At 41.4% G+C, this 15,793-nt stretch overlaps 1 protein-coding gene across 1 annotated transcript; it reads left to right on the top strand.

Annotated features, from left to right (window-relative positions):
* The first annotated feature begins 7,130 nt into the window (after positions 1–7,130).
* On the top strand, positions 7,131–7,949 carry LOC149407595 (uncharacterized). The gene has a single exon (XM_089620963.1). It carries the CDS (start codon positions 7,131–7,133, stop codon positions 7,947–7,949), a length of 819 nt encoding a protein of 272 aa, XP_089477089.1.
* Positions 7,950–15,793: the final 7,844 nt, after the last annotated feature.

The raw sequence follows: 15,793 nt of genomic DNA, 5'->3' as shown, positions 1-15,793 counted from the left end.
TTCTATTTATATCCATTCTTAAAAAAGTTAATGAAGGTGTATTAAATATATATATATATATATATATATATATTAGTAAGCATTTTCATTATTAGTTTTCTAATCTTTTAGCATGAATGTACTATATATATATATATTTATATATCTATTAATTCGCATCATATTATTAAGTCATACATATTATTATTGAATATTGGTTTAAACTAATGTTTATATGAAACAGGATACTGTAGTTACATAACGATTTCAAAAACGTTAAAATTACTAAATAGTCAACCTTTTGAAAAATATATGGAAATTAGCCACCCCATTTTATGTACTAGTACAAAACGACATAAGTACCTAGTTGCTTTCCCGTCCAAAAGTCTCTGTGCCCAAATTTGGAAAAATAAAGTATTACTGATGAATTGCGAATATCAAGGGATTCATCCTCTAAACACGCAACATGCTCTAATCGGACACACGTGGTTTCCCAAAAAAAGAGAGAGAAGAACTATTGATCACCAATTTTCTAGATTTAAAGGTCATCTCAAGTGTATTTCATTTGATTTCCGATATAGGATTTCCGATATAGGTAAGTAGTTGAAAACATACACTAGAACAAATATAGGCATCGTCGCACCCGATGCCCAAAATGTCGCACCCGAAAGTTTTTCAGGTGCGATAATGACGCACCCAAAATTCCATCGCTAAAGGCTTTGGGTGCAACTTGCCGCACCCAATAGTGTCACGCATTAGGTGCGATACTTTTCGGTGTGACTTATCGCACCCAAAATCCCACCTATTTTGCTTCCAAAAACCTCAAAAATGGCGGGTGTTTGAGTATTCGGTGCGACATGTCGCACCTAATACTCTTCCCGCCAGAGTATAGTTGATTTTTTTACAAAATTACTTATTACTAACTTGTTGAGGTTTTATGAAGCTATATTTGATTTTTTGTTGAAATTTTCTTTAATTTAAAATTAACCGCGATTGAATATGCTTTAACGACTCGATTTAAAAATAGATGAAAAAATTGTTACCAAGTAGATGTACTTGTCGAGAGAGAGCGAGAGAGATACTGAGAGTGTCCTCACGCCAGGGCTCAGCTTGGCGGCTAGGCTGAGAGGGCAGCGAGAGTGAGCGAGAGAGGCAGTGACGTTTAAGCGGTTATCGAGGCTCGTCGGCTCGGCTGAGAAGGCAGCGAGAGTGAACGTCGATCTCGGGCTCGGAAGTCGGGCAAAGATCTGCAGTTACGCGCATGTAAACTCAAGCACAAAACTAATATAGGAAAAATACGTTCACAATTAGAATTCAACATCTCATAGTTTCTATTAAGGTAACGGAAAAGCGAAACAAAGTGTAGCATATTCTCTTCAAAATTGTACTACTAGAAAACATTATGTTGTGCAAAAGAAAAGAAAACAGTAAATCAATTCCAAAAATGCAAAAGGCAACAGAGTGACAACTTCAATAATGTCCTTCCTGATCAAGGCAATCTCCAATAATGAACAATGAATAAAACAAAGGCATAGCAGGGTTATTATGTACCTGGACAAAATGAGAGAAAGAGGGGATGGGCCAGCGAGCCCTTGAGAAGCCCAATAACAACGGGTGTGTGTGTTCCAGCGAGGAGGGGACGGCGAGCTCCGGAGCGGAGGAGGGGTTGGGAGGAGAGAGAGAGAGGCTGAGGTTGGCAATGGCGAGGGCTGAGGTCCGGCGATGAGGAGGGGCGCGCGCGGTGGCCGGGGCTGAGGTCGTCGCCGGAGAAGGAGAATGAGAGTGAGAAAGACAAAGAAAGAGAGAACGAGAGCCTACTATGAACCGACGCGGAGGAGGGACAGCGAGGGAGGAGGTCGGCTCCCGGCGAGGGAGAGGTGACGTTGGAGGGCGGGGAGGAAGACATGACGTCGGGCATTGGGGCTGGTCGGAGGCGCTGATGACGATGGTGGCGACGGTGGCTCTGACGAGAGAGTTGGGCGGCGAGCAGATCAGGGAAATGAGAGAAACCAGAAAATGAGAGGATTTTCGAAAAAGTGAAGAAGAAGAAGAATAAAGAGGTCGATGGTTATAATGTTACTCTAATACTATCCAGTGCAACATGTCGCACATGTTGCTCATATCGGGTGCGACAAGTCACACCGGATAGTATTAGGTGCGACAAGTTACACCCGATACCACTTAAACTTTTTTTTATGTTTCTGGAGTGATATCTGGTGCGACATGACGACATGTCGCACCTGTTGCTAGTATTGGGTGCGATAAGTTGCACTTATATGGGTATGAGGGCGACATGTCGCACCCGATAGTAAAAAAATTAATTATTAATTTTCAGACAGTCAACATAAAAGGGGAAATTTTGAGCGCGCTTAATAATTTTTGAAACCTTTAGGTGCGACTTATCGCACCGGATCGTATTGGGTGCGACAAGTCACACCGGATACCACTAAAAATTAGCGAGATTTTTAGTTTTTTGGCAGGGTACGTATCCGGTGCGATAAGTCGCACCCAATGCTCGTTTAGGTGCGACTTTTAAGTTCGACATGTCACACCTAATACCCTTCCGCACCATAAAATAAAATTTGTAGTAGTGATATTTGAAGTCGAACATCGTTTATTAATGGTTTGAGTAGAATTTGGATTAAAACTCTTTGTTACATTTCAATCAAAACTATGGCTTTATACGATGTCTAACTTACATGTGTTTATAGTAGTTAATCACGAGAGTTTATAAACAGATTAACAAACAAATCCATGGGATACGCATCATACATTAGCTACATTTTAGCATAGAAAAAATCTCTGGTCCAAAAATATGGTTTAGTCACAGATTAATAGTAGATAATAATAGTAAATTAAGTCGAAGGTTTTAGATGTATTGATATATGAAAATTTATTGTATTTAAAGATAATTTTGCATGTGAATATATACTAACAATAAGTCTTCGAAAGTATATGTAAAGCACAAGTTTGAGTGGAAAGCTATTAGACTTAATAAGTTAATAGTGATTAATAACAGTTCATATATTTTAAATCTGTTTGCACTTATTGTGTGTGTTTATAATAAATAATACAAGGTGTTAATTCAAGAATTCCTTTATCATGTGTACAGGTCAACAAGCTATAACTGGCGATATGGGTAGAAATAATTGCAAAAAATATTATTACAACTGCAGAAATGACTACAAAATTGTTCAAGAAACGCACGTAGTTGTAAATAATTGTTATCATGCAAAACAAATGTCCATAATGCAAAGAAACTAAATAGAGAATAAATTGAAAGAAAAATATATCCATAAATCAGAATGGACAACAGAGAAAAATGAATCGCTCATGATATTACACTTTAAAATATTGGTCCATTAAGAAAATAGTCAATTTGAACGTTTGATATTGTTAAATAATTAACGTTTTGTACATCTAAAGTAAATAGCCACTAGTATGACGTGACCCTATAAAAAAAATTTGTACTTTCCAGCTTTGTCCCCTCTCTCATTTTATTTCCGAATTTAGTTTTGAATTTGATTTTTTGTTTTTTATACGGTTTCTTTCAAATCTTAAACATATAATCGTTTGTCAATTAAATTTCTTTTTTTTATAGCAACTGATTTGGGAATCATGATTAATTTATTTTCAAAATTTGAAAGTCTCTTTTAATTGTTATTATTTTATATGGTGGTTATTCTAAAAATTCTTTTCAAATTTTTTTGCGCAATAAAGAGGTTCGATGTTATTTTTCCTTTTTTTTTTTGTAGTCGCAAATATTTACATATCTTTTTTTATTAACGTTTTGTGTAAATACAAGTAAATAAACATATAATATTGAGTACATATGAGTAAATCTAAAATAAATCACGCTGAAAAGCGATGCTGGAGCTTGTCACGATGGAACACCCAGGTCCGAAGGAAGAGATGTGGATCTGAAACACGCGAAGAGTTGCAGCACAGATCGGGGACAAAGGTTAGCTCATCGGGAAAAATGGTTGTCACCGGACTGGTTCGTCGCTTGAAAAATGTGACCGCCGAGTGCGTCCTTCGCGTCAAGCAAGCCTTGTACAAGAGAGGAGGCGATGCACGATCGTCACGACGGAGAGGGGGCGCTGGATACCGGAGGTCTAACTTTCACAGCTACGCAGATCTTCACATTCCTTCTACTTTTTTTTTTTTTTTTTTTTTTTTTTTTTTTTTTTTTTTTCTGGAAATGCAAATGAAGTCGAGTGAATACCTTGCATGTGGTTATTGATTTAGTCCTCTTAAGTTCATCGATATGCAGAATATTAACTTTCCGATTTGTTGTAATTTTTTAAAAATTAAAATCAGAACATAATAAGTTTTGGGCGAGAATGGTATCCAGAGTATATTCGTCAATTTGCGTCTGTAAATAAAAAGCAGTGACTATTTACCTACGATTTACCAAACGTTGACTATTTAGGAATTTTAAACGTTTAATTATCTATTTAGCTTATTATTTGTTAAAAAATTATATAAAGATCAACAACAATAAAAGATAAAAAAAGGCATCGAAATACATCAATATCATTCAGAATGTTTCAAATGTCGCTCAAAAGATAATATGAAATTGTTAGGAATTCTTGCCCACGAGAAGATTTATTTGTAATTTTCGCTGAAATTGTCAATAAAATTAAGTTATATCATTTTATCTATACGAATTGAAAGTGTTACTTCTGTTTAAAGATTTATGAAACATTCACCAAATCCTTAGTCTGCGTATTAAACTGAATTACATGTTGGGCATCTAAGTTCGGGCGGTGAACTAAAATAATGGTCGGTGATTGATTCATCCCTGGATAGCTGAATCTAAAATCATATATGTGGAACACAAGTGAAGGTTGATCACTTGGTAGGAGCATTCTACACTTAAGGCAAGTGTACGACTAGGACAGACTTTGGTTGTTGATGTGTCGCTTAAAGACCGTTACGACACACTAACTAGGGTCGCTATTATGGTCACAGTGAGACTTAATCTGAATCCTGAAGTGATCATGGACTTCTAGGTCACATTACTGAATTCTTTGACTCATTCATTAAAGGCTACTATTTTGATATGATAATTATATCTTGGGAATTCGGAATATGATCTGATCGAAATATGATTCAAAGATACGGAACTCAGCCTTCCTGAAAGAAGGTTAATATTCACTCACCTAAGGGTTGATTCCAGAACCGATAGCTTGCATGCACTTTCGTAGCAAGTACGTACGAAAGAATCTTTTGCTGGAAATGCAACGGTGCTTATGGCTCATATGTATCAAGAATGGTATAACGGAATAATTGACCTTTTGTGGGAGTGGATTTCGCCCCTCCTCACGAGTTGGGCCAGTTCGACCCAAAGCCCAGTTCGGCCCAGAAATCCTAGGCGCAGGCGAGCTCGGTCCAAGACGATAGCAAGGAATTCCTTGCTGAAGACCGAAGCTCAGTTTGACCCATGCTCATAGATGTTCCTAGACGATCCCGCCAAGTGGTTTGCGCGATCCACCTTCTCGAGGAAACGGTCAAATCGCCTAGAGATAAGGAGGAATCCGAGATTGGCGGACTGAAGACCGGTCTTGCTCGTACACGTGGGACGATCTGAAGATGGAGGAAGATCGGCGAGCTAGCTATAAAAGTCCGCTCCACCTTCATTTTACGACTACTGATTTTTTGCTTAAAAACGCATATAATTGTATTTCGATTTGCTAATATTGTTTCGATCTTCTGCTCATTCCATTTTTATTTTGTATTGCCTACATTCGAATATCAATAAAGAAATCTTCTTTCGCCTATATTTTTAATATCTTATATCGTTTATTAGTTTCCTTCGGATCCCGATCTAGTCTTCATAATCGGATTCTGAGACCCTTCCCTCTAAAAAATAAAGAATCCCCATCTAGATAATCTTCGTATACATTGTTGGAACGAGAAATCGGTTCAACAATTTGGCACCGTCTGTGGGAAACACCATCAGAAACCTAACGCCGAAGAACAAAGATCATCCGATCTGAAAAATATCATCCAATAGCGAACACGAGATCTCGATCTCTGGAGCCAATCCAGAGATGCGAGCTCTGTTGCTGAAACTCTTTGAAACTACCTCCGAATTCCAGAGGTCGGCCCGATCTCAGCCCAATAGCTTGTCGGCTAGACAGTCTTCGCTTCAGGAGCAGCTCGACGTCGAGCGAGCTACCTTGCTGAGCTCGGTCGGGCCTGTCACCGTAAACGGGCGCAGGGCCACCCCGCCCAGAAGACGTCTGAGCTTCTCTGGGAATCATATGTCCCTCAATACCATCGGTCCTAGTAACACAGCCGGGACAGGACAGTTTGATGGACATGTCGAGGCCAACGATTGGCGAGCTCGATCAAACCAAGGCGACCTGCCGCCCCCTCCTCTAGGAGGTCCCCCTCCTGGATATGCTCCTTGGGTTGTCGACCTCCCTCGGGAGGAAGAAAATCAAGAGGAGCCGAACTATTTTGGACCCGCAGTCCGACAGGAAGAGGATAATCCTCAGGGAGATAAAAGCCAAGCTGAGACAGAACAGCTCGGAATAGAGACCCTAGGGGACAATCACCCTGCCCTCAACGCTTTTCGCCAAGTGATGGAAGTAAAATTTTGAGCTGTGGATTCCAGGATGCATTATGCCACGAGTTCGACCCCCGAGATCGACTGACTGGTGGCAGATACTCAGCGAACTCCTTTGGCCCATAACATAACCCGGGTTAGGATCGGGGACGCTGGGAAGTTCAGACTCCCAAAGTACTCCGAGAATTCCAACCCAAAGACATATGTAACGGCCTTCCGCATTGCGATGGCCCGAGCATGTCTGAGAGATGATGATCTAGAGGCTGGGTATTGCAAATTGTTTGCCGAAAACCTTTCAGGGAACGCCCTTGACTGGTTTTCACGTCTCGAGGAAGGCTCGATAAGTTCTTTCCAGCAACTGTCAGCCGCGTTCATTAAGCACTACTCAATGTTGGTTGAGGAGGAAGCAACCCTGGCGGATCTGTGGAACACCCAACAAACTCGGGATGAAACCCTAAAGAACTTCATGACGCGGTTCAAGACCGCTATGTCAAAAATTCCCTGTGTCGAAGGGGAATCTGCCCTGAACGCCCTAAAAAATGGACTCTAGCACGAGTTCAGGTTTCGGGAGGAAATGACCATAAATAGGCCACCCACCATCGAAAACGCGATCCATCGCGCCTCGAACTTCGCAAAGGCCGAGGAGGAGAGGACTTTCCTGGCCAAGAAACATAACCCGAGGAAGATCCCGTCCATGACACCCATCCCGGCCATGGTAAGGACGCCTGGCGCAAGACCCCACCGAAACAACGAATGGAGGAAGCCCCCGGGCCCTCCAGAATACGCATACAACGTGAACAACGAGGGGACTTCCGAGGATGGTGCCTCGAAGTGGCCTCGTGACAAGAAAAAATATTACGACTTCCACAAGAGTTACAGACACGATACCTTGGATTGTATCGTAGCCCGAAAATTTCTCATCAAAAAGTATAAGAACGGTGAGCTAAAGAACGTCGACCTGGGCCCCCCGCCCCAGAAGAAGGAGTATAACAACGCCAGACCTCAAGGAAATCACTCCCCGAAGAGGGGGATGGCGAGAGAAAAAGACAACGACGAGTCCCAAGAAAAACCTCGAATCGACTGCATAATGGGAAGTTCCAAGTTTTGTAGAGACAACGTGCATTCCATCAAAGCGCACCACCGCCAACTTAAGGGTGCACCGAGGTCCTCAAGGCCTAAGGAAGAAACCGATACCGTAATCTCGTTTAATGAGGACGATGTCAAAAGATTGTATGGACCCCACGACGATGCTCCAATCATCGAGCTTGAAGTGGGTAACTGCGTAGTAGCCCGAATCTTGGTTGACGGAGGAAGTTCCGTGGATGTCATATTCAAGACAACCTTGGATAGGATGAACATCAAGGAAGCAGAAATTGCGCATAAGCCTAACTAGCTCTCAGGGTTCAACAGCGAGACGACCCCTTCCATGGGGGTCATCGAGCTTCCCGTACGAGCTGGAGACGTGAACCGTATGGTAGAATTTATCGTGTTGGACTGCCGTCCCCGTTCAACATAATCCTTGGGAAACCATGGATATACGAGATGAGGGCAGTGCCTTCGACATATCACCTTTGTGTGCGATTCCCAACTCCCAATGGGATACAAGAAATCAGGGGAAGCCAAGAGGCCTCCTGAATTTGCTACCTGAGCAATCACAAGAGAATTGCCGAGAAGGACAAGTCAGAGAAGAGCGATTCGGAAGGTCCGTCCGACGAAGAAACCGACGAGGGTCAATAGCAATTAATGACCATCAGAAATGGGAACACCGATCCACCTACAATGGAAAATTCGGAGGAAAAGGATGAGCCTAGTATAGAGTCAATAACACAAGTTCTGATCGATGGAACTGTTGGAATCGATCTAGGGTTTGAGAAAAAGTTTAACGCTTCGTTAAGCGGCGGAATTTTAAAAATTTTCTTTTTAAGTAAAACTAGTTTTTACTAACCTAGACAAGAGCATGTACATGTAAATAAAAACTAATATGAGCTATTAAAGTTACTAACCTTTCTTGAAGCTTGAACCTTGTAGAAGCTTTTGGAAAGTTGCAACGCTCGTCTCCCCTCGCAGCACGTCTCTCTTTCTTTCCTCGGCACCTCGAGCAACCACGAAAGTTTCTATCACTAAATCACTCGAAAAGAAGGAATTAGTGAGTGGGCACTTTTAAACACTACGACTTGAGAACGAGTCTCGAAGTCGCAGAGCTAAAGACTAGGTCGAGTGAGGACCTAGGTGCCAAGACAAGGAAAAATCGAAAATAAACTAGAGAGAGAGAGAGAGGATTTCGGCCACAAGTTCTAGAGAGAGAGTCTCTCAAATCTCTTAAACTTGGATGATTGAATTGTGAGGAAATGGGGCTCCTATTTATAGGAGAGGTCTCACCTTCAATAAGGTAGTTTCCTCTTCTATAGAATATCACATATTCATGAGCAAAAATCCTTCATTTCCCATTCCATGTTGGGCGCCCAAGGCTGCCTCCTAGAGGCTAGGATTTGTTTCCTTTTTTGTTCCTTGGCTTTCCCTTTTCTCACTTGGCCGAATTTCCTACAAGCATGTGTGGGAAATTTGTTTCCTCTTTTTCTTTTGGCAAGTATCTAAATACATTTATGCACAAAATAAACTCTCTTTCCTTGGGTATTATGGGCGCCCATTTCACTTCTAGAAGGAGCTTCTAGAAGCTTCTTCATTTATTCATGAGAACATGAAAAAGGCCCATTAAGAGTTTTCAATAAAATTCTTATGAAATGAAATTAATTCACAAGGCCCAATGATCAAGTCATGGCCGAGTGAAACATGTCATAAAATGACCTTGTCAAAAAATTTATTGACATTCATTTCATCCTTTGTCTCAAAAGACAAAAATACCCTTTTAACTATTTTCGTTCTTGTTTTGGCTTAGCTTCCAGTTTAACTATTCCTATCGATGTGATTCGTGACAGTGACCTCATGGACCCAAATGAACAAAGCTTTAGCTAAACACTTGGACTCAAAAGTTCACAAACCTTTTCCAAGTTTAGCTTAATGCCAACTGACTCCACTAAAGAGCTGACACTGAAAATCTCTCGGTTCAAATGAATTTATTTTCTACTCAAGAATTCGACCTAATTATGATGAGCGGATCCACTGAATATTATCTATGTTTACCCTTCATGAATGTCATCAGCTAGTCGGGATTTACTAAATTACCATTTTACCCTTCTAGCTGTTATTTCCTCAACTCCTTTGTCGCTTGTGAATAAGTTAGAAACAATGTATTGACGAGGAGCTAACAAGTCACATTGTTTCATCCAAAAGAGTCAAGACTCAATTTGGACACTGGCCAGTTCATTTATTCACACTCCAAGGAACAAAGCATGAGGTGACATACATTGCATTTCAGCAATCTTGTACATGAATTCCATATCTATGAGAACTTCACAAAGTTACTCATGACAGACTCACAACTTAGTACTTCACCAATAGGCCTTGTTCGGAATCACATAGTGAGTCCGAACTTTGACTTTCTCAAATGAGAATACTAAGGTGTGAAATGGCATGTCTCATTTCAGGATTAAGGTAAGCATGATGCAATTCATACATAGTGACTTCGAGACATAAGAGGTTAAATGGTTTGTTCTTATCTTGTCTCTAGAAGTGCACTGGTCAATTCGGTACCTTCGGAAGATACCTAGAAGAACTATAGAGTTCCTAACTCTCAATGCCTCATAACCAGACATCATAGATTCTTCTAACAATCATACTGAGGTCAATAGTCCTTTGACCCTAAGATTGCGAATATATCGTTTTAAGCAAACTACGAAGAGTTTGTTCATGCAAATCTACATTTGTCTCTTCGTAAGTTGTTAAGTTTGTTTATGGACTAAAAGACTATGGTTTTATCATAAAGCTTCAGACAAGGAAGATTGAATGAACGTTTCAACTTTATTAATGAATGAATAGGCAATTACAAGCAAGAGTCTTCATGAGACTTTATTACATCAAATGTTCAAAATAAAGACTACAACTCTTCTTGTGGGCACTATTGACAACAAACTCCCACTTGACTCAAAGAAGGTGTGTGTAGTCCTTCATGCCTAATCCCTCACGATGTTGGTCGAAGACCTTGTTCGCTAGGGCCTTGGTGAATGGATCTGCGAGGTTGTCCACCGTTGAGATCTTCTTCACTTCCACGTCTCCGCGCTGCACGATCTCTCGAATCAAATGGTATTTCCTCTCAATATGCTTAGAGCGCTTATGGCTTCTAGGTTCCTTTGAGTTAGCGACAGCCCCACTATTATCACAATAAAGGGTCATGGGCTCGTCGACGTTTGGAACAACTTCCAAATACTTAAGGAACTTTCTAAGCCATACAGCCTCTTTGGATGCTTCACAAGCAGCCACATATTCTGCTTCCATTGTGGAGTCAGCAATGCAAGATTGCTTAATACTTCTCCACACAACAGCTCCACCATTAAGGATGAACACAGATCCCGAAGTGGATTTCCTGGAATCCTTATCCGCTTGAAAATCGGAGTCGGTATATCCCGTCATAGTCAGGTCAGTACCTGAGTATGTAAGCATCAAGTTCCTAGTTCTTCGAAGATACTTAAGAACATGCTTAACAGCAATCCAGTGCTCGGGTCCAGGGTTGGATTGGAAACGACTAACTACGCCAACGGCGAAACATATATCAGGTCGGGTGCAAAGCATAGCATACATGAGGCTTCCTATGGCAGAGGCGTAAGGAATTTTCCTCATGTCTTCAATCTCTTGTGCAGTCTTGGGAGACTGGTCCTTAGAGAGTGAAACTCCATGCCTAAAGGGTGTTTGACCCCTCTTGCAGTCTTGCATCGAGAAGCGATCCATCACCTTATCAATATAAGATGCTTGAGAGAGCGACAGGGTCCTGTTTTTCCTATCTCGAAAGATTTGGATTCCCAGAATGTACGCGGCTTCTCCTAGATCCTTCATATCGAATTGCTTTGCTAGCCAGACCTTAACCTCAGATAACTTACCCACGTCATTACCAATGAGTAGTATATCATCGACATATAGTACCAGAAACACAACTTTGCCTTCGTGTATTAACTTGTAAACACAAGGCTCATCTATTGACTGTTCAAAGCCGAAGCTCTTTACAGTTTCATCGAATCTAATGTTCCATGACCTAGATGCTTGCTTTAGTCCATAAATGGATTTAAGCAACTCACAAACCTTGGTCTCTTGACCTTTATCCACGAAACCGTCTGGTTGAGCCATGTAAATGCGCTCGTCAAGATTGCCATTCAGAAAGGCTGTCTTGACATCCATTTGCCAGATCTCATAGTCGAGAGCTGCAGCTATGGATAGGAGTATGCGGATGGATTTAAGCATCGCGACTGGCGAGAAGGTTTCTTCATAGTCAATCCCTTCTTGTTGGGTATAACCCTTTGCCACAAGTCGTGCTTTGAACGTCTCAACGTTCCCATCAGGACCCCTTTTCTTCTTGTATATCCACTTACACCCTACGGGTTTAATCCCTTCAGGAAGGTCTACAAGTTTCCAGACTTTGTTGACATACATCGAGTGCATCTCAACTTTCATGGCGTCAAGCCAAAGGTTTGATTCAGAACAAGCCATTGCTTGGCCATAGGAAACAGGATCATCCATGTCGGAGACGGCTACAAGAGAGTCTCCATAAGACATGTACCTGTCAGGCTTTTGAGTAGCCCTCCCACTACGTCTAAGTACTACTTGACGAGATTCTGACGAGTTAGGTTGTGTTTCAGTTGGGGTAAGAACAGTTCTTACAGATGAGGTAGAAGCTTCCTCACCCAACTTTTCTTCAAGCACAATTTTGCTTCTAGGTTTCGCATCCTTCATAAAGTCCTCCTCAAGGAAACGAGCATTCGTGCTAACGAAAGTCTTATCGTCCTCGGGACTATAGAAAGTAAAACCTTTGGTTTCCTTCGGATATCCTACAAACAGGCACAATTCTGACCTACTAGCCAACTTGCTAGTCTTTTGCCTCAGCACGTGTGCAGGGCAACCCCAAATTCGGATGCGGCCAAGATTCACTTTACGGCCAGTCCATCGTTCATAAGGGGTACCAGGAACCGTTTTGGACGGAACTTGGTTCAGAATATAAGCGGCTGTTTCGAGGGCATATCCCCAAAAGGAAAGCGGGAGTGATGAGTAACTCATCATTGATCTAACCATCTCCATAAGAGTTCGGTTTCTTCTCTCTGACACTCCGTTTTGTTGAGGTGTGCCAGGTGCGGTAAGCTGAGAAGCGATACCTTCTTCTTTAAGAAAGTCATCGAACTCTCCAGACATATACTCACCACCTCGATCAGATCGAAGGGTTTTGATCACTTTGCCAGTTTGCTTTTCCACTAAAGCCCTAAAGACCTTAAATACGTTAAAGGTCTCGGATTTGTGTTTAAGCAAATAGACAAACCCATATCTTGAGTAATCATCAGTGAAGGTAACGAAGTATTCGTATCCTCCACGTGCCTGTTGGTTGAGCGGACCACATACATCAGAATGTATTAGTTCCAGCAACTCAGTGGCTCTTCGACCCTTATCGGAGAAAGGTCGCTTAGTCATTTTTCCTTCTATGCAGGATTCACAAGTAGGTAGTGAACCTATTGCAGAGGCTTGGAGTGGACCATCCCTCACAAGTCTCTTAATCCTATCTAGACTGATATGACCAAGTCTTAAGTGCCAGAGGTATGTTGATTTTGTTAGATCGGAGGATTCAGAAAGTTTGATCCTCTTTGGCTCCCTAATTAGATCGTTATCTATTTCGGTGTCTAAAAGAGAAGGTTGAGTGGGATAGATGTAAAAAAGACCATTCTTCATACATGCATCAGTGACGAAAGAATTAGAAAAAGAGATACGAATTCCATTCTTTATAAACTTTAAATAATAATCTTGCTCGAAAAGTTGAGCAACAGATACTAGGTTTTTCCCAAAGGAAGGAACATAATAAACATTATTCAAATTTAAAGTTCGATCTTCAAAAGATAGCGTCACGGATCCCACAGCCTTCGCAGACACCACGCTCTCATCACCCCACTTGAAGCAGAAGTCGCCATCCTCTAAGCTTTTGCTTTTCCTAAAACCAGTCAAGGAGCAGCAAATATGGTTAGTAGCAGCGGAGTCAATAATCCACAATGATACATTATCAGCTACTAAACAGGCTTCAGTAACAAGTACAATACCTTTAGCTTTGGTTTTGAGGTAGGCGGGACAGTTCCTACGCCAGTGACCAGGCTCGTTGCAGTGGTGGCACTTGTCTTTAGACTTGTCCACCTTCGGAGCCTTTGGCGCCTTCTTCTTCGTTTGAACCTTAGGTTGGTTCTTTTTCTCGGCGTTGCGAGGTCTCTTCTTAGATCCAGAGGTGGAGGCAGTAGCATGTACTTCTCCTTGAGCCCTCTTTTTCTTAGTGAGTGCCTCAGCGGTTTGAAGTTCCTTCATGAGCTCGGTAACAGTGTACTCCAGCTTGTTCATGGAATAGTTCAACTTGAAGGTATCAAAGGTTTCGGGGAGAGTTTCCAAGATCATATCTATTTTGGTCTCCCCATCAATCTCAGATCCAAGAATCTCCATCTCGTTGAGATAGCTAATGATCAGCATCATATGATCTCTAACGGGAGTTCCAGCCTTCATACGACAGTTCATGAATTGTCGGACCGCTTGTTGCCTAGCTTGACGTCCTTGCCCTCCAAACATCTCATGGAGATTGTAGAGCATATCGGTGGCAGTTTCGAAATCACGATGTTGTTGTTGCAACACATTGTTCATCGATGCCAAAATATAGCATCTCGCAATCTCATCGGATCGAAGCCAGGCCGCCAGGACGTCTTTCTCCTCTTGCGTCGAATCATCATTCGTTTGAGGACAGGGGGTGGTGAGAACCCATTTGTGCTTGTCGACAGTAAGGACTATGTCGAGGTTACGTTTCCAGTCGACGTAATTGTCGCCTTCGAGTTTATTCGAGGAAAGAATTGTTGAGAGAGGGTTGAGAGACATATTGCCTATAACAGTTGAAACAAGTTTATGATTAGTCTTTGGTTTAGGATTTAAGTTTTATTAAGACTTTTGTAAAACCCAAAGGTGTTATAAACCAAACGATAATTTACTCCCTCAAGAGAAGGCCGCAAAAAATCTCCTTTTATAAGTAAATGACACATCATTAATGCTAAGCCAAGATGTCAGTACATCTTTTCGACTAGCCACCTTGTAAATTGGTTTGATCACTCATATCCTTTCGCAGAGCCTTAAGGAAGGATACTAGGGATTGAGCCTAAGTGTGCAACCAACCACTTAGTCCAAAAGATCAGCTTTGAAAAACAATCCCCCAAGGGGAGGCCTTGCCATCATTGCATCACTCTCGGACGTAGCTCATTGAGCAATGATCGAAGCAATAACGCCTTGGAGTACTCACATTTAAGTGAGGGTCGCAAGAGCGGCTCTTAGTCCCACGTTATTGCATCTTTCACTAGTGTTGGGGATCGCGGGTTACAAACAACGAGTATAACCCTCCCACTTAGTTTTTGGAGTTGGTTCATCGACTCTTTTAAGTTCGGAAACAGATTTCCTAGTTAGAGAGCGACGGAGCGGACAACTAGAAGAGAATCCTAGATCGACATGTTCAGAGCAGTATTAGTGCATAAAGGCACAAGGGACATACTCGATCTTTTCCTATTTTCTATTTCGGGAAAGTGCGTGAGGGAAGTGTGAACTTCAACTCACTCGAACACTTGAAAGTTTGAGATTACACATCTTTTTATTTTTCGGTTTTGTCTACAAAGAGACCTCCCACTCAAAATTTCAAGAGCATATAGATTTTGAACATATGTGATATAGATATAGTTTTGAAAACATTTTGAAAATTTATTTGATTTGGATGACAAAATATTTTCAAGTTTGAAAGTGAAAACGGTTTTTCAAAATTCAAACTAGTTTTGTAAAAATTCAATTTCAATTAATCTTTCAAAAATCAAAACATTTTAATCTTACACATCATGTTTATAATCATATGAAAAACATTTTTGCTCAAGAAAGTTTTCTCATTAGAGTTCTATAACTCATGTTAGTGGGGTTTGAAAATCCGGATTTCTAAAAAACTGGAGTTTCAGACAGCCGCGCACCTCGGAGTAAAATCGCCATAACTGGCGGCTCCGATGTCCTTTTGAGCCGAAACCGGTGGCATTGGACAGAGGACAGACAGAGCTTTAATTTGATTCAAGAATCATTAAATTTCGATTTCTGAGC

This window comes from Urtica dioica, chromosome 1 (assembly GCF_054948205.1).
Source record: "Urtica dioica subsp. dioica isolate 48M chromosome 1, U.dioica_male_clone48M_v1_H2, whole genome shotgun sequence".
Taxonomy (NCBI): domain Eukaryota; kingdom Viridiplantae; phylum Streptophyta; class Magnoliopsida; order Rosales; family Urticaceae; genus Urtica; species Urtica dioica.
Note: the sequence above shows the minus strand (reverse complement) of the source record. Positions and strands in the feature narration are given on the sequence as shown.

Excerpts from the sequence above, each read along its gene's own strand:
- LOC149407595 (XM_089620963.1), top strand. The coding sequence starts at position 7,131 with ATGACCATAAATAGGCCACCCACCATCGAAAACGCGATCCATCGCGCC.